This window comes from Vipera ursinii (genome assembly GCF_947247035.1).
Source record: "Vipera ursinii genome assembly, chromosome: Z".
Lineage (NCBI taxonomy): Eukaryota > Metazoa > Chordata > Lepidosauria > Squamata > Viperidae > Vipera > Vipera ursinii.
The window spans coordinates 60,360,662-60,387,118 of record NC_139517.1 but is presented as its reverse complement, the minus strand read 5'-3'; the positions used below and the strand labels follow the sequence as shown (position 1 = coordinate 60,387,118).

The 26,457-nt window shown below is 43.2% G+C and overlaps 1 protein-coding gene across 1 annotated transcript in view; it reads left to right on the top strand.

Annotated features, from left to right (window-relative positions):
• The window catches only part of ADCY1 (adenylate cyclase 1), a gene marked incomplete at its 5' end in the record, with an annotated part of 504,540 nt that overhangs the window by 354,619 nt on the left and 123,464 nt on the right, over nt 1-26,457 (top strand). Inside the window, one exon of the mRNA XM_083378277.1 lies at nt 13,500-13,641. Within this exon, the coding sequence (XP_083234403.1) occupies nt 13,500-13,641 (142 nt within the window). The remainder of the gene's footprint in view (nt 1-13,499; nt 13,642-26,457) is intronic.

Sequence of the window (26,457 nt, the reverse complement as noted above, 5' to 3'; positions counted from 1 at the left end):
GGGATGAAGTGCGCCATCTTGGTCAGCATGTCCACCACCACATACACTGTCGTAAAACCAGAGGATGGGGGTAAATCCGTCAGAAAGTCCATGGACACAACCCCCAGGGTCTTTTGGGTGTTGGCAAAGGCTGCAGTAATCCAGGTGGGGCCCCTGTTGCTGACTTGGCCTGCCTGCATGGGATGCAGGAGGTAACATAGGACTGGACGTCGTGTCGGACTCGGGGCCACCAGAAGGTACGGGAGACCAGGTTCAGGGTCTTGAACAGGCCAAAATGCCCCGCCGCCGGGTTATCGTGACACTGGCTGAGGACGAGTCCCCTGAGTGGCCCTCCCGGAATGTAGAGCCGGTCACGATAATACAAGAGTCCATCCGTGACCGTCCAAGGAGAATCTGGCCCCACCTCCTCCTTCCGCTGAGCTACCCACACCTCCTGCTGCTGTGCCTCCCGGATCCGAGCCCGTATATCAACTGGCTCCCACACCGCAGCAAAAGACTCGACGGGAATCACTGTCCTGGGCAGAAGCTTGTCTTCCACTCGGGAATATTCGGGCTTCCTGGACAGAGCATCCGCTCTTTGATTGTGCCCGCTTGGTATGTACCGAACCTGGAAGTCAAACCTCGCAAAGAAAAGAGACCACCGGATCTGGCGTTGGTTCAAATTCCGAGTGGTCTGCAGGCTTTCCAAATTCTTATGGTCCATCCGGACCTCGATTTGATGCCGCGCTCCCTCCAGATGATGCCTCCAGGCCTTGAACACCGCTTTGATGGCCAGCAGCTCCTTCTCCCAGATTGTATAATTGCGCTCCAAAGGGTTCAGTTTTCGTGAATGGTACGCGCAAGGGAAGAGGGTACCGCTGGGCGTCGTTACCTGGAGTAACACCGCTCCAATGGCAATGTCGGAGGCGTCTGCCTCCACGACAAACGGCCGTTGCGAGTCAGGATGCTTCAAGATGGGCTCCTTCATGAAGGCTTCCTTCAAAATCTGGAAAGCCTGTTGTTCTGGAGCGTTCCACTGGAACCGAGTCTTCTTCTGCAGGAGCCGGGTGAGGGGGGTTGTCAAGGCAGAAAACCCAGGGATGAAAGTTCGGTAATACTTGGCGAACCCAAGAAGTCGCTGAACATCCTTCACGCGACGCGGGGGTTGCCAACTCTGCAAAGACTCAACCTTACTCAGCTCCATGGCGATGCCCTCAGGAGAAATGCAGTGACCCAGGAAATCGATGGTCACCCGGTAGAACTGGCAGTTCTCCAACTTGGCAAACAGCCGATGTTCTCGGAGTCGCTGCAGGACCTGATGGAGATGCTGATGGTGCACCTCACGCGACGGGGAGTAGATCAGGATGTCATCCAAGTAGATCACGACAAACTGATCCAACAAATCCCGGAAAATGTCATTCATGAAATGCTGAAACACGGCGGGGCATTGGTCAGGCCAAACGGCATCACCGTGTACTCAAAATGTCCATAACGAGTACCAAACGCCATCTTCCACTCATCACCCGGCCGAACCCTGACGAGGTTGTAAGCTCCACGCAGGTCAAGTTTCGTGAAGATCTTAGCCTCCAGGAGTCAGTCCAAGAGTTTGGGGATGAGGGGCAGCGGGTAACGATTGCTATAAGTTTCCTATAATCGCAGCAAAGCCGTAATTCACCCGACTTCTTGACGAAGAGCACGGGTGCAGACACTGGCGAGGATGAGGGCCGGATGAAACCGCGAGCCAAATTCTTCTCCAGAAAGTCCCGCAATGCAGCCAACTCGGGGTCCGACATGGAGTACAAACGCCCCACTGGGAGAGGCGCATCAGGGACTAAATCAATGGGGCAGTCATAGGGCCTGTGCGGGGGTAATTGATCCACCTCTGTCTCGCTGAACACATCAGCAAAGTTGGACAGTTCAGAAGGTAAGGAAACCCCTGGGGAACCCTCCACCTGGCCAGCACAGATATGGCGGGAGTGGTCCACGCACTGCAAGCTTGGGAAGGTGACCAAGTTCTGTGACCAATAGATCTGTGGGTCATGCACCCGGAGCCACACCAGTCCCAGGACCACGGGGAAATGCAGATCTGAGGTGATATAGAACTGGATGGCCTCCACATGGGAACTGATGGCCATACATAATGGTTGCGTGGTGGCAGTAATAGGCCCAGACAGGAGCACTCGACCATCGATAGTCTCCACTAACATGGGCGGATCCACCGGGCACTGGGGAACAGCCCATTTGGCCACAAATGCTGAGTCCATAAAATTTGTGGTGGCCCCAGAGTCAATTAAGGCATGGACTGGAATCCCCTCTGGCTTGCCAGGAAGGATCAGACGTGCCTCCAAAATCAAATGCCATGGAGGTCCACAGGCAGCATCGGAAAGACGTCTCTCAGTGTTGTGGGACGCCCGATCTATCACACCGTCTAGATCGGGCTCGGGGCGTTTCCTGACAGAAAAGTAGGGGACTTTCTCGGGGCAGGCTCGGTCACTGATGCCCGCTGTCGCTTCTTTGGGCAAAAAGCAGCCAAATGCCCAGGGTCCCCACAGTAAAAACACAACCTCCCCGATCGCCGTCTGTTCATTTCAGTCACCGATAGATGAGACCTGGCGGCACCCAGCTCCATTGGCTCCTCCCTTTGAACTCGGGGCTCACGCACAACAGGGGCTGCAGGGGTCTGTGGGGTGGCACAGTGACTCCTTCGCTGCTGCAACCAAGCATCGATCCGCAGGCAGAGATGGATCAGCCCATTCAGGTCTGAGGGAATATCCACACGGGCCAGCTCATCCAACATCTCCTCCGACAATCCATCCTGGAAGGCATCCACAAGCGCAGCCTCATTCCAGGCGGAATCCTGGCTAAGCAGCCGAAAATCGCTGATATAGCCCTGTAGTGGGCGTTGACCCTGCCTCAGAGCTTTCAGGCGTCGAGTAGCAGTCTGCGTCTTAATTGGGTCCTCGTACATTAGACGCATATGGTCACAAAACCCCACAAAGTTGTCCAACAATGGGCTAGGTTGTGCCAGCAGAGGCGTGCCCCAACGAGCTGCATCCCCCGAAAGAAGGCTTAACACAAACCCCACCTTATCCTGGTCAGTGGGGAAATCAGCTGCTCTCACGCTGATAAAGAGCTGGCATTGTCCCAGGAAAGCAGGAAACAGTTCTGGAGTGCCTGTAAATTTATCCGGCATTGCAACTTGGCATTTTCTCCTGGGTGGGGGTGATGGTGGGAGTGTAGCATGAGCCACCTGAGCTGCCAGCAAAGTGAGTTGCTGGGTGAGCTGGGCATTCTCAGCACGTAGCTGCTCCATAATATTAGTAAGGGGTGGGTGGCTGAAAGCAAACTGTTCTGTACCAGCCTGCTACCGGCCCTGCAGAAAAGGCAACCCCTTTATAAACGGCAAGAGGCTGGAATGACGTCCGCCAAATTTATTACTACAAAAACAAACAAGACACGAACCAAGATACAGGAGCTTTGAAACACTATCTGAGCGGTTGCTTTCAGCAAATCAGCCCTCCCCAAACATTCCCTTTATAAAGAGTCCAGGGCGTGTCCTCTCTCTGCCTCCTTCCGAGAAGCCCCACAGCCTTCCTCTGTTTACTCCTACTTGACTGCCTCCTGCGTCGGGCGTCCTTGAACAGGGCCAGCTGTGGGTCATCTTCATCCACAGTCAGGCTCACACAGCTGGGTCTCCATGGTGACCAAGTGGGAGGGGCCTGCCTGAGGGCTATCATCAGCAAGATCTTCAACCCCCTCAGCAAGGTCTTCAACACCCCCCTCCTCCTCTGATTCGTCCGACCCAACTGCCAAACCCACAGGCTGACCCTGAATCACAACACTTATCAGCAATTTGATCACATGTAGGCACATACTGTACTGTCACAAAACCTTGTTTAACCAGTTGCCTTATGTTTTGATATCGGATGTCAATGTGTCTGGACCTTGAACCTGTAAAACGTGTTTCAGAAATATAAACCACAGATTCATTATCTTCCATCACAGTGATCGGTCGAATCGGATGTGTCCAGATATCTGTGATTAAAGCATCAAACCAAGTTAAAGAATTGCATGCATCAGACACCACAAGCATACTCAGCTTCTGTAGAGGAACAAGAAACAAAAGTCTGTTTACGCACATGCCAGTAAACAGGACATCCATTTAAGAACATCATGTAACCTGATGTACTTTTCCGTGACTTCTTATCACTCGCCCAATCGGAATCTGCATAACAACATAACTCTGCATAGTCAGTATGTGTGGGTTCCAACAACAACTTCATGTCTTTGGTGTGGTTTAGATACCTCAATAACTTTTTAACACATGTCCAATGAAACTGTTTTGCCTTGCCTACATGTCGTGATAAAAGATTAACACTAAGTGCAATGTCGGGTCTAGTCCAACTACTAATATACAGCAGCGACCCAATGACTGAGCGATATAGTGTTTGATCTTCGAACTCAGGACTTGGTTCATGTGCCAAAATGTGAAAGTCAGTTTGCATGGGTATACTCACAGGCTTAGCGTCCTCCATGTTGCAGTGATGTAAGAGTTGTTCAATCTTATCTTCTTGTGTGAGACTAAACCCCTTCTGAGTTTTGGCAATTTGAACACCTAAATAAGTGTTAATACATCCTAAAGACTTCAATGTGAAAAACTTTTGTAAAGCTTTAGCAAAAACCTCACTCATCTGCTTATTTGGACCAATATAAACAATATCATCGACATAAACAAGAATTATCTCATACCTATTACCGGATCTTTTAGTAAACACGCATTCATCTGTTTCAGACTTAATAAAGCCCATTGAATTTAGTTTGTCAGAAAGACCACATTAAACCACATGTCAGAAAGTACCACATTAAACCAGACTGTTTCAGACCATAAAGACTTTTGTGTAGAAACCAGGTATCCCCTTCTTGCTGTCGGAAACCTGGAGGACCTTTCACGTAGATGTCTTCATCAAGATCAGCATGTAGATAAGCCGTTTCAACATCAAACTGGAAAACTTCCAGGCCAAGGATAGTTGCAGTGGCTAAAGCAATTTTCACACTTTCAGTCCATACTGTAGGTGAGTATGTATTTGTATAGTCCTCAGGATAATGTTGAGCGAAACCCTGGGCTACAAGTCTGGCCTTGTACAATGACTCACCATTCGGCTTCTTTTTGATCCTGTAGACCCATCGAGTACCAATAACTTTCTTGTTTGCTGGAGGGCTTGCAGGCGTAAACACTTGAAGTTTCTTTAGACTGTCCATTTCAGCCTGCATTGCCTCAAACCATTTATCTTGTTCTGATTCAGGAAGATGTTTGATCTGTGTGAACTTCTCAGGTGGAAGTGTAACATTACAAATCAAAGGTACAGGTGTTTTTGTTACTTGCCACGAATAACGTTTTGGATGAATTCCCTTTGTGGTCCTCTTGGAACGTCTCGGGCCAACTGTCCATTCTTCTTCCGTGTCGTCCTTGTCTTCATCATCGTCGCCAGCAGCAACGTTGGCGGCTTGCGAAGACGGAACAGTAGGTTGAGAAGAACTCGTGGAAGGAACATTATCCTGTGAATCTTGATCATCAGGTTATGTGGCATCAGCAACATCATCTCTAGGAAAATAAACTCCAGGATCGTTAGAATGAATCCTGGACCAGTCAGCATCTTCCTCAAAAGTTGCAGATTGTGAAACCACAATAACATGATGAGAGTCAATGTATTTGCTCAATTTTGAATTGTCATCAATGCCCATGAACTTCATCCTTTTTGCTGCAGGACCCCCTTTCTTTCTTTGGGCTAAAGGAATATTGACCATAGCATAGGAACCAAAAACATGGAGATATGAGAGATTAGGCTTGTGTCCATACAACATGAAATAAGGGGTCTGATTTATCACACTACTCCAAGTACGGTTGATGATATGGTTAGCGTATTTGATAGCTTCACCCCAGTATGGAAGACTGAGGTTGGCATCTTCAAGAAGGCAATGCATCATGGTTTGCAAAACCCCATTTCTGCGTTCTGCCACTCCATTCTGAGCTGGAGTATAAGGAGCAGATGTCTGATGTACTATCCCATTCTCACGCATCCAGTCCTGGAAACGCTGAGACATGAATTCAGCACCATGATCACTCTGGATTCTGGCAATGTTGACATCGAATTGGGTATAGAGAAGACTAGCAAAGTCTTTAAAGATCTGAAAGGTCTCAGATTTTTCTTTCATTGGATATACATATCCATATCTAGAATAATTATCAACGATTGTCAAGAAATATCTTTTACCACCAAGTGTTGGTGCAAAAGGACCCACTATGTCAGTGTGTATCAAATCAAAAATGCGTGTTGACAGGCGTGTAGCGCGTTTTGGAATTGCTGCTGCTTTGGATTTGGCTTTCTTGCATACAGCACAGTCCAAGAACACCTTACACCCCTTTAGATCCATACCTCTTGCGAACTCTGGCATCTTCTTCAGAACACGGAAACTGGCATGACCCAATCTTCTGTGCCACTTATGGATACACCTGGAATGCAAAGGTTTACTTGTTAGTGAATTCTCAACATTAGCATTTTTATCAGGAACCCCAGGCTTGCTGTGAGCAACCTGTGTCTTTTTTGTATTTTTATCATTATTAGGAACCTTTGGAGTAGCAACAGGATCTCTCTCTGGGACGTCTCTCTCTGGGCCTGTGCTTTTTGGAACGTGTATACTTGCCTGCTCTTGCTGCTTAGACTTTGGTTTTAAGTAATAAACACCACCAATCAACATGGTTTCAGCAACAATATCTCCATCTTTGACTATATAACTTGCTTTTTCAAGATGGTGGACCTGAAAATGAGAAAACCTAGACAAATGACTCTGACTAAGCAAATTACTACTGGCAGACGGAACATAGTAAACATTTGGAATGAGAGCACCGAGCTCTTCAATATAAACAGTTCCTTTTCCCATGACCTGAACAGGATGATTGGAAAAAGAGTAAAGTTCACGAAGTTCAGGTTCAGGCTCGTGCATCTCTGTGTAAAGCTCTTTTCTGTAGGTAACATGTAATGCTGCTCCGCTGTCCAAAGTCCAAAGAAGTCATCTGTCATACTCTGGTTGAGGCTGTGGATCGTTGGTCACAACCAATGTGACAAGTGGAGCTTGTGGATCACGCTTGGAACCACGACCACGACCTTGTCGTCCGCCTCTACCTCTGCCTCCTCTGGAATCTGTTCCTCTGGGCTGGTACGTGGCGGGCACTGGAAACCATTGGGGACAATCCCGGGTGGCATGTCCCACACAATTGCAGATGTAGCATCTTGGCATCCTTGGAACGTAGGTCCTTCCACGGAAGGCACGCCTCGCTGAAGCTCTTGATGCAAGTGGTTCCCTTAAATGTGGTGCAGCTTGCATAAGTGCCTCTTCGGTTAAAATTCTGCGTACATGATCCACTGTGCGTTGAGCAATAGGCACTTGATTGATCTTGGAAATAGCATCTTTCCACTCATGATTCAAAGAATTGATGATAATGCTGATCATTTGAAAATCATCAATAGGATAGCCTTTTTCACCCAGTTCTTTTCTAATACCTTTCATTTTAGTCAAATGTGCTCCAATATGTTCACCAGGTTTTAATCTGGAACCATGGAACTCAGACAAAAGTAAACATGTTGACTCAATTGATGTAGGCCGATAACATGTCTCTAACTGAATGCAAATTTGTTGGGCAGTTGCATCTTGTGAAAACGTGAGCTGCAATTCAGTGTCCATTGACATCAATAATGTTGTGCATGCTCTATTATCCAAGTCCCATATGTCAGGAGTCCATGGCTGGGCAGGAGGATTAAACACCATCATGTGAGTACCTTCTCTGCGTAACAAAAGGCCAACCTCACTGACCCATGCCCTGTAATTCTGTCCTGACTTCTTTAATTTTGAATCACCAGCCAGTGGTACAATGGAAGGTGTTTGATGAGGGATATACAATTGAGGTACTGGCTGTGCAGGTTGTGCAATCCGACCATAACCTGCAGGGGGCACCAGTGGCGTCTGTGCCTGTGCCTGGACATGCGGCAGTTGCATTGAAGCTGCCGGTAGTCTTGGTGCTGGCTGTGACTGTCTTTGAGCTGCTATTCTACCCTGGCCAGCAGGAGGCGCTGGCACTGGGGCTGGTGCAGTAGCATAACCTGCAGATGACACTGGCCTTCGCATATAAGAACCTGGTGGCAATTGCATGTGGGTTAAATATGGCTGTGTTCTGCCAGGTAGAGGGGCTTGCATAGAAGCAATATTAACAGGAGAAGCAATAGTAACAGGAATCCTAGCACCATCAGGGGCTGGAGCCTCAGATAACGGCAGAAATCTTGTATCTCTGAGCAAAGATTCCTGCATGGACAGTTGCGAAAGTGAGAGCTCCAATTCATGTCTTAATGCAGCTTCACCAGTAGATGGTGCTATAACATTTGCTTCAGGCATCACTGTGGCTCTGTATGGCCTTTGGGACAGCCCATAATCATGTGACATTGGAGCCTCCGGTTCCCATTCGTCTTGCATGACACTCAATGATGGGCGTAACTTTGGCTTTGGGAAAGAAGGAGGCAATATGGCTTCTTCTTGTGGGTGTGGCAATATGGCCGGTTCTTGCTCATAACACCTCTCATAATGCTGAACCATTGACACATATTCCTTTGCCTGCTGCAAATGCTTTTCAAAAACCCCAATTTGTTCACAGTAGCCTTGCATAGCCCTATCTCGCATAGTTTTCTTGGGGCTTGAAGGAGCAGAAGGAATTTTCTTCGGCTGAACTTTAGGTTTCGCTCCAAGCCTTTGAAAGTCATTTTGAGCCCCTGGAGTGTGAACATTTTCAAAAGCAGCTGCCAGGGAGCTTGGAAAAATAGAAAAAGGAGTGACTGACCTTGCATCGTCGACAGGAGCAGGTGCGTCTTCTCCAAGGCGTGTGGCTGAAGCAATCGGAGTTCTTAAAGTTGAAGGAAGATGCCCCACAGACAGACTCCTTTTCAGCCGTGGCTTCCTTTCTGACATGTTTCAGCAGTTAATCACCTCTGCCTCGCTAGCACTAACTAACTGATAACAGCCGCAGAAACATGCATCTATAAAACATAAATCAAACCATCCTCGATACCAAAATGTTAAGGTAAAAACCACCTTAGTAGAGGGCGAAGGACCGTGCTTCAGAGAATGCATGATGTGCATGAAGGAAGGAAATAAAACACGATGCATAATCTTACTAAATACCTTTTAATTATAAAAATATAAAAACTAAAATATAAAAACTAAATATATATATTATAAAGAGAGCTAGCTAACTACATCCTAACGTAACAAACAGTAACAGCAAAGTGAAAAAACTGTGGGAACTTTTTCTAGACATGCACACTAAACAGACTGAAACCATAACATAACTAGTCATATGGGATTCACTATGGTTACCAGATAAGTTATCACAACAGGTGCAGACAGCAGGGGAAATATACAGTTAGAAATGAACTTTTCTGACGAACAAAAAAAACGTGCAGTGACAAGGAGTTGCTCTGGCCAATGCCTCAATCTTCCTGTGATCCTCCTGAACTCTCTGGTGTACTCTGCCACGGGCTTGCTTCCTATCCTTATATTGCGAACCTCATCCTCTGTGCATTGTGTCTGAGTGGTATCACCAAACTGGGCCCTGAGCTCTCCCAAAATGGCTCAGGATCACCCAGCTTGGGGGCTCCTTTGTGATGGAGAACTGTCACCCATTCTGCCTCTTTCTCTTCGAGGTTGGCCACATGAGCCACATCATCAGCATAAAGCTTCTCCAAGTCAGTCCAGGTGCGACCAGATTTGATTCAGGAAGAACACCAACTTTTCCAGGTTGCCATTAAAGGTGGCCTTGATGAGAGGGAGTGGTGGAAACCTTGGGACACTCCAATATCCCAGCAGCCATCTCATGCCATAGGGAAATACATACAGTAGTGGCTGTGGACCAGCCATCTCAGGCGCTGTGGTTGCTGCTTTTCAAGGACCATGGGCCCTGAGGCCCAGACAGGGGCCAGGCTGGGGAGAAGTCATCAACTGGGGGCTAGCTATTACCCCAGCCTTGGCTGCCGCTACTCTCAGTGGGATTTGGGGCAAGGGTGCTGTCATGCCTCCATCAGAGCCTGAATCTGTGGAGGAAAATGAGGTGGAATGGGACCCTATGAAGGTCAAGAGACAGGTGTCTGTGGCTTCAGAGGAATGTGGGGAAGAGCAGGCCAAGGCAAGCCATGGCCCTTCAGGGTTGGGACAGGATGAACAGGAGAGACAGAGTTCAGACAATGAGCAAGGGCTACCCTCACCTAATCCTAGAGCACAGAGAGTGGAGAGAAGGAGGGAACTATGAAGGCAGGCTCAATTAATCGGGAGGAGAGCATTCCCCCTCTCCACAAGGCACACCTGGAGACTGAGATTTAAGGAGACACTGTGGGGAGAGGCATTTGTCAGGAACAAACCCTGATTCCTTGGAGTTTTGTGTGTTGTTACTGATCTCTTGTTCTGTGACTTCTGCTTGGAAACCCGGAAGCTCTGACCATTGGACTGACTGACAACATTGCTTGGATGTTCAAAGACATCAGACTGTATTTTGACTTCTCTTCTGAAACTGCTCAGCCAAGCTTGTATTCACACAGACTCGTTAGGTTTATGATGTGTGTGTCATTCCTTGTTATCTCTGTGGCCTTGAGTAAATTTTTCTCCTAATTAGACTGTATGTGAAACTACTTGCAGCCAGAGGCGGCTGAAGATGTGTGTGTTTTCCTTTGTTTCAAGGCTTGCCAGAAATGTGGGAGCATTTGGGGAAAATTTGGAGCAATTAAAGGGCAGTTTGAATTGCCAGCTGACTGCATTGCCTCTGTGCTATGCCCTGAGTCATCACAGCGCTGGCGCTGATGTTGAAGGCTGATCAGATCACTGCTAAAGGGGTAGATGTAGCCTCCAGGCCAGTCCTCCTCCTTACACGTCCAGACTGCTGAATTTCTGTCTCAGCTGCTTGACTGACTGGCTGCCTCATGGAGGCAAGTACCTCCATTCCATCGGCTCTCCCCACTCCGAGGCTGTCCACTCCCAGCATCTCGGCTCTCAGATGAATTTAGCCCTGGGGTAGGATCAAGGAGAATTCTTTGGACACCTTGCACGCTCCTTCTTGCCATCCTTCCAGATTTGGCTGGTTGAAGGCTGTCATCACCCCTGCATTGGCACTGGCTCCTTCCACCTTCCTTTCACTTTAGGGCACGTCGAAGCTAGCTAGGTCCTAGAGTTGCTCACAGCTCCAGTTAGGATCCTGCCTGTTGACCCCATCCCAGCTTTTGCTGGTTACTCCATCTCTGGAATCTTTCCCTGACTCTTCACAACCACTGTGGAGTTGGCAATTTGGGACATAGGGGCTCAGGACCCCTTAGTTAGAATTGGATTTAAATGAGAGCTGATTTAGTGTCAAGGTTCTGACTGATGATCCCAACAAAGCAAGCACAGCTGAGACATTCCAATCTGTAATGCAAAACTTTATTGAGTACAGCATATTGGCACTGATGAATAGAAAATCAGCTCTGGCAACTTGGTGCCAGAAAGATAATTAAAAGAATAAAACCTTCCCTCTCCTCTCTGACAGTTTAGGTCACATTGTCCAATTATTCTTCAGGCAGTTGAGAAGAAAGTCTCTGCTCACCATAACATCTCTTCTGTGACTTTGCTTCCCATATGGATAGAAAACACCTGTACATTCCATAAGCTCCCCTCCCACTTGTAACTGTTGGCAAGCTAGAAGCAGCATAGCTATCTTAGTGCAAGCAATCTTCATAGCTTGACAGCACTATTTAAATACTACACACTCTGCTGAAGAGAAGTTCCCTGAAGATGGGCTCCATCACAAGTCCGAAAACCTGGAAGACAAAACCTCAGGTTCCAGTGACCAACCCACATTGGATCCTACATAAGAAGCATTGCACTTGCTCAATGGAATATTAATAACGCAGGTAGGCTTTTTATGGCAATTTGTAAATGCCATTATTAGTTTTAGAATAGTTGGTTTCAAAGTGGTTCTCTTTACAGTAATGTATGAAGGTATTTGGAGTTCTTGAATCCAATGGGTATCCTTGAGAGAATTGCTGCATCATCTGCATATAGAAGCATAATAATATATCTCTCTGATAATTTGGGTCCTTTCTGTAATAAGGTATAGACTCTTGCCAATCTATTTTTGAACCTTTGTATCAAGCCAACCAAAGTTAAATTGTCCATCAACTTACAAAAGACTTGCATTAATTTATCTTGTGAGAGTTTTACCCTTTATTTGATCTTCTGTCAAGTCAGAAAAGTTACTCCATTCCAGTCACCAAGCTGATACCAATTTTCATAAGTAAATGATATTAATTCATTCAGAAAATATTCAAGAAATTTTGATTTGTCTTCATTTGGTACATAAATTCCTACTACCATTATCTTTATCCCTTTCCATCCACTTTTATTGCTACAAATCTACCATATTCATCTCATATTACAAATTTAAGTTTAAGCTGAGATTTTACGTATAAGACAAATTCATTTCTGTTGTTTAGTCCCATTAAGATAAATTCCTCTCTTAATATTTTATTAACCAAATATTTTATATTTTATTTTAATGTGCATTTCTTCTAGATTTAATTTCCTCAAATAACGGAAAACTTTTTTCTGCTTTGAATTGGATTGGATCCATTAATATTCTGCATTGAGTATATATATATATTCCATTTTTTTATTTTAAAAGGATGAGGAATCCAAATTTTGTGAAGCTTATCCTTCCATCACTTCTTCTTTTCCAGAGTCTACTAATTTTATTCTCCATTGTCTTTACTTTTTGTGTTTGGTCTACACTCAGTTTGGGTTTGAAAAGAAAATCTTTTTAGGATAAAATGGAAGGGCTGTCAGAATCCATTTATATTTCATTTTTAACTGTGCAAATCTAAATCTCACCACCTTAGTGGATTCTACCATTTTCAAGGAGGGGAAGAGAAGCCAGGGTTGTTAAGAGCCATCTCTATCCCTTAGATGCAAGGTTTCTTTACTCAGCCTGCCTGGAGGCCATCACAAAAGACCAGGGAAGAAACCCTTTGAACTAAGAAGAACAAAGAAAGAGGAAGAGGGGGAATTCTGATTTGCATCTCCAACTGGATTGTGAAGGGGAAGAAGTAACAATGTTGCAAATGTACTGGTGTTTCTCCTTTCCCACGAAGGGTTTTGACACCTGAACCTTGACTGATCTGGACTTAGGGGAGGGGTTTTTACTTGGGGATACTTTAAAAGTATCGATCTATGAGACACTTTCCAGATCCTGTCTATATTATCCACTGTCAACCATGTTTTAGTAAAAGTTCCTGTTTGGACAATCTCATCTCCAAGAGTTCTTCTTTCCTAAGATGTTGATTGGGATGGGTTCTGACAAGGGCTGATCTTTATGTACCAAGAAAGAAGATTCAGACTGAATTCTATAAAGAAAGCTAATGGATCATAGTATTAAACAACTGTTTTTTATTTGTACTTAGGAAAGTGCATGTAACAAAGACCACATTAGAGTGCCTAAATGGCGACTATGAGGTGGAGCCCGGATATGGCTATGAAAGGAACAGTTTCTTAAAGAAGCATAATATTGAAACCTTTTTCATTGTGCCGTCTCATCGGAGAAAGGTTTGAACTTGATTTTTACTAATTATGTATTAGATTATTTAATTCACACATACTTAGATTGTATAGTGAAATAATAAACAGATTGAATTGGAAATATTGTTTATGTTGAAATGCTATGTTCAAGAATGGAAAGTTTCTCTGTTTTTACTATGAACTATTCAGCTTTGTTCCACAAGGAAAAAAGTTTGTATAAGGAAATTGTAGAAAATGCCATTTATTTTTCATATTTTTATAGATAAGAACAACTTCATGGTTATGGTTTTTGTTTTATAAGTCCTCAACTTAACAACCATTCATTTCGTGGCAGTTCAAAGTCACAATGGCAATGAAAAAAGTTACTAATGACCATTTTTCATGCTTATGACCACTGCAGCATCCCTATGGTCATGTGATCAAAATTTAGATGTTTGGCAATTGGCATGTATTTATGACAGTTGCAGTGTCCCAGGAACATCTAATAATCTTTTACAACCTTCTGACAATCAAATTTATAGCTAGATTCACCCCATGTTACTAACTTAACAACTGTAGTGATTCATTTAACAACTGTGGCAAGAAAGGTTGTAAAATGGCACAAAGGAAAAGGAAAGAAAAGGGGGGAAAAGGGGGATTACTATATTGGGTGTGGGTAGCATATAACTTTTTAAAAGGGTTTGGAGGCCTTATGGAAATGTCGAGTTCCTCTGCAGCAGTTAAACCAAAAAAGGGTTTCACAACGCCTCCTACACCACATAGAGTGATTGAAAGTATGGCGACTGAGAAGGCTCCATCCCTCCAGGGGATTCAAAATTTATTATATTCTATGCAGGAAATGATGGTACGGAATCAGGAATCTATGGCAAAGGATTTAGCGGATTTAAAAAATGAAGTGGGGGATATGAGAGGTGAGATACAGCAATTAAATACTCAATTTAAGGAGATATGGGCAACTTTGGAGGAGCATGATGGGAAAATTCAAGAATCAGCAACCAAGATTCAAAAAGTGGAAGGGAAAGTAGAAAGGGTTGAGCTTAAGCAAATAGTAATTAACAGGGAGATGGAAGATGAAATTATTAAATTGGATATGGAAAGATCTGCATTTCTCTTGAGGTTTCAGAATATTGGCGAGGAATCTGGTGAAAATTTGCTTGAAGTGATCTCAGGAATTGTGGTGGAGATGTTACAAAGAGAGGTTGAAATGGTACACATAGATATTGACGAATGCTTTCGGGTGTACACTTCCTATACTAGGAAATTTAAACTTCCAAAAGAAATATATGTTAGATTTAGTAAAAAGGTGCTCAGGGATGAAGTGTACCAAAAGTCTAGAAGCCAGACCTTCTCTCATGCTGGGAAGCAAATCACTGTGTTAAGACAATTATCCCGTAGGGTCAAAGAGAGAAGGCAGAAATATTTGGCACTGACATCCGAACTTAGAAGATTAGACGTACGATATAAGTGGCTAGTTCCTGATGGTCTCTTGTTGACCTGGCAAGGCAAGAGAATTTGGTTGGACACCCCCCAAGATGCACAGGTTTTTTTAGCTAATGAGATCAAACCTTCGGGAATGGAGTCTAGGTATGAAATGGGAGTGAAGGAATCAGAAGTTGGTGCGACAGGGGGAAGGGTGGATGATGTGGGGAGCGAGGGAGACAAAGAGGAAGAGGAGAAGTATCAGAGAGTGACTAGACAGACCACCAGGGCAAGAATGGCGGAAGAAATGAAAATGGGCGATGTATGTTTACTTTCAGTTAATGTTAATGGTTTGAGCTTGCCAGTCAAAAGGAAATGGTTTTTTCGAAATTGTTAAAGTCGGGTGTGGATATAGTGTGTCTCCAGGAAGTGCACATTAAAAAACAACATGAAACTGTTTTGGATTGTCCAAAATTAGGTAATTTATTTGTGGCCTTAGCAGATAAAAACCAAAGGGGAGTGGTTTTTTATGTTAAACAGTATCTGAAAGCAAAATTAATTTATCAAGGTGAAGATGGGAGAATCCTAATGATTGAAGTTGAGATTGGTTGTCACAGGACACTGTTGGTGGGGATATATACCCCGAATGGAGCCCAAAAGCAATTTTATGAAAGGCTGTATTATAGGTTGGTAGATTTGCAGTATGATCAAATTTGCATAATAGGTGATTTCAATGGGATTATAAATAAGGAGATGGGCTATAATTGTGATCAGGAACAAGGGGTTAGGTGGCTGACAGATAGGCGGATACTTCCCAAAATATGTGACGAGATGAGGAAGGAGCTTGGCCTTCGAGATGCCTGGTGGGAGTTGAACCCAAATGGAAAGCAATTTACTTCTTTTCTACAAGGCATAGATCTTGGTCGCGCTTGGACATGATGTGGATGATGGCTGAGATAAGATCTCTAGCCACTGTGGAAATACAGACTAATTTATGGGCTGATCACAACCCCATAGTGGTGGTATGGGGTGAAGGTAAGATTGGGAAAAGGAGAAGGTGGACCCTTGATGTAACAATATTAGACATAGAATTCCAGCAGTTAATTAAGAGAGAGATGGAGCTTTTTTTAGGGAGAACGATAATGGGGAGACGTCGTAACAAATCCTTTGGGATATGGAGAAAGCTTATATGCATGGGGTGGCAATTAAATTTATTGCAAGAAAGAAAAAGGTTAAATTACAGGAAAGGAAGGAGTGGGTAGAGAAATTAAGAGAAGCAGAAGGGGACTTACAACATTAGATGGAAGTTTGGGAGAGAAGGTTGATAGAATTAGACATCAGATTACGCTACTAGAAACAGGTTGATTTGGCCCAGAAATTTTGAAGTGTCAGACAGCACCATTTTGAGCACGCTAACAAAGCAGGGTGTTGGTTGACTTACCAGTTGAAGGAAGAGAAAGAGAAAAGGTTTATTGATCAACTACAAGATGAGACAGGAGAGATTAGAGTAGATATGGATGGAAAGAAGAGAATTGCACAAGATTTTTTTTTCACGCCTATACTTTGTAGAAGAGATACAGGAGAATAAGATCTTGGACTATCTGACTTATGTGGATCCCCCTGTAGTCCCACAAGACATGAGGGAGCTTTTAAATGAAGAGATAACAGAGGGGGAGATAGAAAGTGTGATTAGGAGTCAAAAGACGGGTAAGACTCCAGGGACTGATGGCTTGCCTGCCAAAATTTATAAATTGCTCTCAGAGACTTTGGTGAAATGTTTGAAAGATCTATTTAATGCAGTTTTAGAAGAATCTGTAGTTCCCAAATCTTGGTCCGAAGCCTATATTACATTAATTCCTAAAGAAGGCACTGATCACTCACAAATCAAGAATTATATACCTATCTCCCTTTTAAATACAGATTATATTTGCTTCTATCATGGCTGGGAGACTTAAAAGATTTTTGAGTAGCTTTATTCATAGTGACCAAAATGGCTTTTTGCCATCTAGGCAGATTAGGGATAATTTGAGAATTATAATTGATGTGCTAGAGTATTTTGAGGCCCAACCTGATAAACAGTTTATTTAGTTATATTTGTATACCGCCCTATTTCCTGAGGACTCAGGGCGGTTTACAGGGAATTAAAAATCCAAAATACAAAAATTAAGAACCCAAATTAAAAAATATTAAATTGACCCTGTACTCAATTAAAAAGAACCCCAAATTAAAAATTTCTCCTCAGTCTGGGCCCGAGAGCTCGAAGAGCCAGTTAGCATTGGTATTCCTTGATGCCCAAAAGGCATTTGACAAGGTGAATTGGAGGTATCTAAATTAGTTATTGAGGTACATGGATTTTGGTCCAAGGTTTTTGAATGCATTCCAGGTGATTTATAAGGAGCAAACTGCCAAAATTTTGAATAATGGAGAGGAATCAGAAGAGGTGAAAATAGCGAGAGGAACGAGGCAAGGCTGTCCTATGTCTCCCTTGTTATTTATTTTATCTTTGGAGCCATTTTTGAGAGCCTTGAGAGGAGACCCAAAAGTTAAAGGGTTGAGGATAAAAGAACAAGAATATAAAGTCCAGGCGTTCGCGGATGGTTTAGTGTTTATTCTTGAAGAACCTATAAATTCGGGTAAGCATCTCTTGGAGACGTTGGAGGAGTATGGAGAGGTGGCAGGGTTACAGATCAACAGAGAAAAAACAAAAGTTATGGTAAAGAATATGACGATAGCGCAAAGGTTGGAGTTGCAAGGCAAGTTGGGGCTGCAGGTGGAATGTAAGGTAAAGTATCTTGGAATCTGGCTGACAGAATGGTGCTCCTCAATTAAAGAAAATAACTATCAAAAATTATTGGTACAAATATCCAAGGACTTGGAGAAGTAGAACAAATTATCCCTGTCTCTATTTGATAGAATAGCATTAATAAAGATGCAGGTTTTGTCGAGATTTCTCTTTCTTTTTCAAACAGCTCCTGTGAAGTTAGACAATTCGTTTTTTAAGAACTTGGAGAGACTTGTTTCTAAATTTGTTTGGGCAAATAAAAAACCTCGGGTTAAAGCTAAGATAATGCAAGGACCAAAGGCAGAGGGAGAACTTGGGCTCCCTAATTGGAAGTATTATTATGTTGCAGCATTGTTAGTTTGGATAAGGGAGTGGATGACTCTCCAAAATAGGCAGTTGTTAGCATTAGAGGGACATGATCTATCCCAAGGGTGGCATGCTCGTTTGTGGCGGGAGTCAGGAAGCCCTCCAAAATATTTTATTAGGCATTATTTGCGTAATATACTATTAGGGGCTTGGTCGTTACTTAGGAAGAAGTTTTATATGAGGACACCGTATTGGCTGTTGCCAATGGAAGCATTGACCTACCCTAATGTGTTTAACCCAGAAAAAAGGGTGATTTATAAAGAATTACTGCATTCAAATGGAGAATTAAAATCTAAATCACAATTGCAGGAACAGGGTATGCAGGTAGATTGGTGGGCGTATATGCAGCTTCGCAGTCGGTTTATGAAGGAGGGAATGGTGCCAGGGATTACTAGAGAAGCTCAAGGATTCGATAAGATTCTTTTCGGGAAAAGTGAGAAGTTGCTGGCAAAATGTTAATCCTTACTATTGGATATGGATGGGTTAAATGAGCTTAAAGAGGGCTTTAGGGTTGCCTGGGAAAGGAATCTGGGTTACCAAATTGACCGTGATAATTGGCAGTCCATTTGGGAGAAAATGTTAGGCTAATGAAATCTACTGCGTATAAGGAGAACGTTTATAAGATGATGTTTCGTTGGCATCTCCCTCCAGCTAGATTGGGTAAAATGTTTTTGGGTGTGTCCCCAGTGTGTTGGAAGTGTGGAGAAAGAGAGGGCACCTATTACCACCAGAGGTGGACCTGTGGCGAAGCGAGGAAGTATTGGCATCAGCTTCATATATGGTTGAATGAGATTTAGGACATTCTGTTAAATTGACTCCTGAGACGTTTTTGTTAGGCTTAAAACCAGACAATCTGAACAGATCTGCATGGTATTTGATGTCGCATTTGTTAACGGTGGCACAGATATTACGTGCTCAATATTGGAAGAATTCTGTTAGTCCTCCCGAGGATCCGTTAATCAAGAAATATATTGATTGTGCGGAATTGGACTGTTTGACCATGCTGTTGAAAGATAAGGGGGATACAGATTATTATTTATCTTGGAGACCGTGGTATGAATGGTTGACAAAAAGGGATGGTTACAAGAAGGATTAATTATACAATGTAACAGCAACTTGTCTAAATCATTAGAATGTTTATTATTACATTTTGTATTTTCTTTAAAAGAATTTCAATAAGCACTGTGATGTATTGTTATGATGTAGTTGTGGATGATTTCAATAATATATATATATATAAATTTATATATATATATATATAAATAGAAATTTTGAGCTCAATTGTGCTCAGAAGTTGAAGACTACCTGTATTCCCATTCATTGTGTCCTTAAAAGATTAAATTTACATTTATTTATTTCTATAATCACTTTTATATTATTGTATTTCTAAAGTTTGTGTTATGTGTGTATTTTTCTGTCTTATCCTGTCATTTTAAGATGCTTGATTTTAAGAATTAAAAAACCCCAAAAGATGAGAAAATATCAATTTTGGCATAAGGTAACAGAGTGCAAAGAGGTTGCTAATAATTGAATTGCTAGTATCTGGGAGAAGTGTCTTATGTTCTACCTCCCTTTTATTTTATATTTTTATATGCAGCATGAATTTTTCACAGGGAATTCATGCAAAGACTAATATGGTTTGCTAGCTTTCTACCTACTGTGTTACATAAATTTAATCTGACATGCAAACTCAGTAGAGTTTTACTGGATTATTTTTTATAAAAAGTGAAAGATTTATACTATTTGAAACATTTTACATTTTCTACCTTATTCTATTCTATTTCTATTCTGTATCCTTGTGTTTTATTGGTCTGAGACTATAAATAAATTATTGATTTATTTTATTTACATTATTTTAATGTTATTGTTTCTGTTGGTATGTCTCAGCTGCTTAGTAAACCTTAGGAAATCTGCCTATATAATTATGTGTATACATTCTGCCTTGCAAACAAAAAATATGGTAGACTTCACAATAAAAAAAATGTGCTTGACATAATTCCATAGAGATAGTGTCAAAACCCACTTCAGCCCATATCTCAAGAAGACAAGGTTTTTCAAGCAGGAACTTTTACTGAAAAATAGGAGATAATAGGCATAATAGACAGGACCTGAGGAATCCCCTCACAGATTGATATTTTTAAAGTGTCCCCAAGCAAACCCCACCCCACAGTTCATTTGGTCAGTTCCAGATCAGCCAAGCCCAGGTGGTAAGCCCACCGTGGGGGAGGAGAAATAACAGTCCGTTCGCAGCAGAATCATTTCTACCCCCATGCTTCATCCGGAGAAGCAGACCAGATTTTGGAGAATTACATTCCTTCCTTTTTCCACCCACTTTCCTAGCTGCCCATAAGATAAGAGGGAATGCCTAGCAATTGATTATATTGTGATGGATAGCAGGCAGGCAGAATACATTCAAGGAAGGAAGTGAAAGCAATAAAACCCCATGCTTCTTCCCTCTCCTCCTTGGGAATGGCAGAATCCAGTGGAGGGATTAGATTTGGGTTTTGCACAGAAGAGACAGTTAGAAATGAAATATAAATGGATTCTGACAGATAGTTTCCATTATTCTTGTTCCTCCCTCCATACAGTTTCTAGAAAGAAAGAATATGAAACAATCCTTCATAGGATTCTCTATTGGATTCCTGACAATTGCACCATATAGTAAAAACTAAGAGGTTTTTTACTTTATTTAATGAAACAATTTTTTTCACATCCATACCTGTGGATACTTGAGTTGGTGGTAGCAACTTCCCTCTAGTGGATCTCCTTTTATATGTTGAACCTATTCTGCATCATCATTATATAGTGCTTTTTTGAGAGAAACTGCACTGCAAGAAGAAAAAGTTAAACTTTCTGATAGAAAGGAGAATTTGTTTGTTTGTTTCTTAAATTTATTCGCTGCCCATCTCACCAAGGATTCTGGGTGATTTACAAAAGTAAAAAATGGAGAAATGAAAAGAAGTGTAAACATATCAAAGTAATGAAACAATAAAGATAAAAAACAGAATAAAAAGTGAAGATATAGTAATATGAGATTAAGAATTGGGTGGGGGAAGCAAGGGGGATATAGAGAGAGGTAGCCATGAGTCATATTGCTATCAGTCTAGTACAGAGGTCTCCAACTTTTCTGGGCTCGCAGACCGGAGGGAAGGAGAGCAGCATTAAAATTGGTGCATGTGCATGTGCACACAGAAGGTCACACAGATTGGCATGGCACTAGCAGCCCCGTTGGTGCATGCAGCATGTGCTGGTGCCATGTGCATGTTCGAATGGCCACACACACTCTGTGTCAGCTAGCAGCCCCACCCGCACATGCGCAAATGGGCTGGAGACACCTGCCCCACACTAGCAGTCCCATTCGCACCCATGTGCATGTGCAAACAGGGCTGCGGGCACTAGCTTGAGTGGGAAATGCATACCAACACATCCACATGGGCCAGCCATTTCTACTGCCCACTGGTCAAGATCCCATGGCTGGGTCCTGGGCTGCGGCTCATACCTTGGGAATCACTGGTCTAGTAGTCACCTCCAGTGTGGTATTCCCTCACTAAAATATCTAATAGCTAAATAATAATAATAAACATAAACAGAGAATTATGTTACTCTGGCAGATATTTTAATTATTTTACCAATTATCAGCAGACATAATTTTAATGAAGAAAAGATCTAAATTAACTTAGTTTTCTTTTCAACCTGTAATCTTAACTTAAAAGCCGTTTCTACAATATTTTTCCTCACTTGCTCTTATCTCTGATGGTAGGGACTAGTAAGGCAAAATTGGGGAACCATTACCAAGAGAAATAGGTGAGACAGGAACATTTAAGGCATGAACCCATTCCTTCTTGAAAATTGTCCCCTTTAAAAATTTTACTTCTTTCATTTTTTTTTTCCTTTCAGGCCAACAATATTTGAAATATTCAAAAAGTATTTGGAAAACAATTATAGAGAGGTTAATAAAAGATCTGGTTAAATAAATATTGTTATGATAAATATGTGTGTGAGAGAGTAAGGGAGGGAGGCAGGGAGAGAGAGAGATAAATTATTATTGCACTATTAGAAATGGATAGTAAATTCCTTTAAAGAACAAATGCGATTTAGCCCATTTTGTTTAAACTGCACAGACAAAATAAAACCATATAAATTTGATATCTATTCTCAAATATAATATTGATTCATACATAAGTAAAATTAGTGACTGTGCTTATACTTTTATTGAATTGCAAGGAACACATGTGCCATGCAACTGGGAGCTTCTCTTATGTTTGCACAAAAGTAAACAGCAGCTTCCCTGTTGTTGTGTCAGGAATTGATCTATCAAAGTGACAGATGTTTCTATACAGTTTGGTTAATAGCATTAGATCTCTGCTATGGATCAGTGGAGTGTCTGCCAAGTTGGCAGGAAAATGCTTCACTGGTATATCAAGGGACTTATCCCTTGAGCCCATAGATCAGTGTCACTTGCTGGTGCATTCTAGCTTATCTAAGCTTTTCATGCTGTGCAGTTACATATGGATTACTAAATCATCACAATTTTCTAAAGAAATGTGTTGTATAGCACTATACTGTCCCCTTTGGACACTGACTAAAGAGGGAAGTCTAAAAATTCAAAGAATATATTAACATATTCCACCATCATCTTATCAAACTTATTGTCAGAATCCATTTATATTTCATTTCTAACTATCTCCTCTGAGCTAAAACCAAATCTCACCTTCCCCTGGATTCTGCCATATTCCCAAGGGGGATAGGGGATAGGCATGCGGGATTTTTGCTTTCACTTCCTCCATTAAATGTAACCTTTTGTTTATTCACCTTTGTGTCTGCTATCCATTACAATGTAACAAATTGCTTTCTATACTATGCATCTCTCTGAACTTTTTCTCCCTTACTGTGCAGCTAAGAAAAGGGATGGGGGAAGAGACACAAACCTCCGGGATCTGGTTTATTTCTCCAAAGGAGGTATGAAGAGCTGTGGAATGATTGTGCTGCAAACAGAACCAGATTGATGTTTTCTTTCCTTTCCCACGATGGACTTACCACCTGGAGATTGGCTGGTCTAGAACTGCCCAGATGAACTGTGGGGTGGGGTATGCTTGGGGAGACTTTAAAAATATTGATCTGTAAGGGAATCCCTCAGATCCCTTCTATTATGTCTGTTATCTTCTATTTCTTAGTAAAAGTTCCTGCTTGGAAGAAACTGTCTCCAAGAGTCCTGCTTTCTTAAGATGTGGGTGAAGTAGGTCCTGACATAAGACAGGATCTGCATTTATAGTCAACCTGGAAGGAAGAGCCTTACTGGGGGACTTGGCAAAAAATACAATACCGAACGATGAGGCAGGGAAGGAAGAAAGCCCTATGGAAAGGGAGCCTTCCCCCCCCCCACTGAGATCCCACCAGCTATCGGGATCTGAAGTGTCATACTCCTCAGGGGAAGAGGTGGTGGAGACGCATGACCACAAACTTTGGTGGTCGATGGCGTTGGGAAAAAAGCGAGTGGGAAGCCAACAACCCAAATGGAAGCAAGAGATAGAGAAATCCCTGCACATTAGCAAAGAGGAAGGAAGAAATCCCTGCACATTAGTGAAGAGAAAGGAAGTTATGCACCACACTCAGACTGGATCCTAGAGAAAGTTATTGACCTGATGAAAAAAAACCTCGGCTATACAGTAATGCTGAAAACATGAGGAATAAACAGGGCAAAATTGAAATTCTAGTACAAGAGAGGCAGGTATGATATTATTACCATTATCAAAAATTTGGTGGTGGGGGAAATGAAACTTATGAATGGAATATGCTGCTGGAAGGATATAAATTGTTCAAAAGAAACATACTTAACAAAAGAGGAGCTGGAGTTGCCTTATATGTAGAAAATCACTACACCTCTATAGAAATGCATAAACCAAGGACGAAAACCTTTTTGAATGGGTTAATACAAAGGGGAAAAGAATGACTTTGCCCTAGGTGCATGCTACAGACTACACAACCAGAGAAAATAGATGAATTTTTTTGAGATCTGTGAGGTGATCTCACGATGAATCGTTAAAGGTGCTTCCAAGTGAAGGCATCACGCAGAGATGCAATCATATTAGCTTTATTCAATGATAGATCAAAGAGAAAGAGATACTTGGCATGAAAGCATTCATGCCTGCATGTGAGAGAGAAATAAAATAAAACAAGCTAGCATTACATAACTAAAACAAGAGAAGGACTAAGAGCTAGGAGTAGAGGTAGAAGCAGAGTTAGAACAAAGAGCAGTCCCTCATGCAGAGGTATTTTTTGGGGGTCTTGGTCCCTCCCTGACCATAAAACTCTCTCACCAATGGGGCTGTCGGGTCCGAGACCCTTGGCTCATCAGTGGAAGCAAAGAAGCCTCTTTGCTCCCATCTGATGACCTTTTTGGGGAACTGCCAATGGCTGGCACAAAACATCTAACAAGATCAGTTAAAGACACACCACACTAGTAATAAAGGATTTAAACTACTTGATATCTATTGGGAGACAAACTCTAAAGCAAGTAGAAAATTAAACACCCTTTGTGAGGAATGAAGAAATGCACCATTGCCTGGAAGTGGCCAGCACATGGCCCTGCCTACTTCGGGCAGGCTAGGGGCTGGGCAGTGTTGTGCTTCTCTTCAGATTCATGCCACCTGGCTCAGCCTCTCGGCACTGTGAGGAGAACACCCCGCTGCCTGCCAAAACCAGGCAGGCTGGGCAGCATTACACAGGTAACATCGACTCTCACGCTTCTCATGGCAACTCCTCCCACAGAGCCCACCAAGCCGGATATGTGAAGTAGGCGAGGGCCATGTGCTAGTCACTTCCAGGCGATGGTGCATTTCTTCATTCCTCACAAAGGATGACACTTCCCCAGCTGTGTTTCTTGCCTGTTTTTCTCCCTCCCTCATCTCAAATATTTTTCCACCACTCTGTTCGAAGGAAGGAAGGAAGGAAGGAAGGAAGGAAGGAAGGAAGGAAGGAAGGAAGGAAGGAAGGAAGGAAGGGAGGAAGGGAAAGGAAAGGAAAGGAAAGGAAAGGAAAGGAAAGGAAAGGAAAGGAAAGGAAAGGAAAGGAAAGGAAAGGAAAGGAAAGGAAAGGAAAGGAAAGGAAAGGGAGGGTCTGAGGGAAGTCCGACCTTAGTCCTGCCCTGCTGCCCTTTCAGCATCCCCTTGCCCCCTCCTCCTGGCCTATCCTTTGGGGTCTCCCATCCTATTGCTAAGGAAGCTTTGGATACAAAACCAGGTCTCCTCACATGGAGAGGGAGTGGGCCTCCCTCTTGATTTTGCCCTCCTACCCATCATGAGCAACCTGGCTAAGGAGAGCAAGCACAGCAGCAGCAACCTTGAGGAGGTAAATACAGCTGGGCACCCCCTTGGGGAAGTGGGTCTAGGCTTAGTGCTGCAGGTGCTTGAGGGCTGGGCTGAGCATTTGACCTCTGTGCCACTGTCCAGCCCCCTCCCCATATGGCCTGAGAGGAACAGTGAGGCTCTTCCAGGGGACCATGCCTTGGCACTTCCCTGATCCCATCTCCTTCTGCCAGAGACCCTCAGATCTGTCCCACTCCTGCCCAGGCCCCCATAGGCACCCTTGACACAAATGATGTACAGCTGGCCACGCCCACCCAGTAGGCCATATGCACTCCAGCCACGCCTACCCAGTAGGCCACACCCACCCAGGCCCCTGAGGGCAACCGCAATGCTGATGCGGCCCTCAATGAAATTGATTTTGACACCCCTGGCCTAGCTGATAACTTTGTCATTCAAAATGTAGAGGAGGGAATTAGAGGGTCAGCTATACTGGACTTAATTCTTACTTACAAAGATGAAATTACAGGTGGCAGAGAGAATGCATAATTCATTCTTTTTATGTACATTTAGGCAAAAGGAAAAAAGTTCAAATCATCAGGAACAGATGGATTACATCTCAGGGTCTGAAGGAGCTGGCAAACTTGATCTCAGAACCACTCACCAAAATTGTTCAGAGGTTGAGAGACTGTCATAAGAAGATGAGGTCAACCTTTTCTCCAAAAGACCTGAGAGCAGGATAAGAAGTAATGGGCAGAAAATCAGTAAAGAGAGATCCAACCTAGAACTGACAAATTTCCTCACATTGACAACAATTAATCAGTGGCTTACCTCCGAAGCTGTGAATACTCCATCACTACAGTTTTCAAGAGAAGTGTCAGGCCCCACAGTTGCTTATCGAGACACTACCATTCTCTTGGGAGGGGGAGGCATTACTCTGTTGGGAGGGGAGAATATCTGGGTTCTGTGATGCGT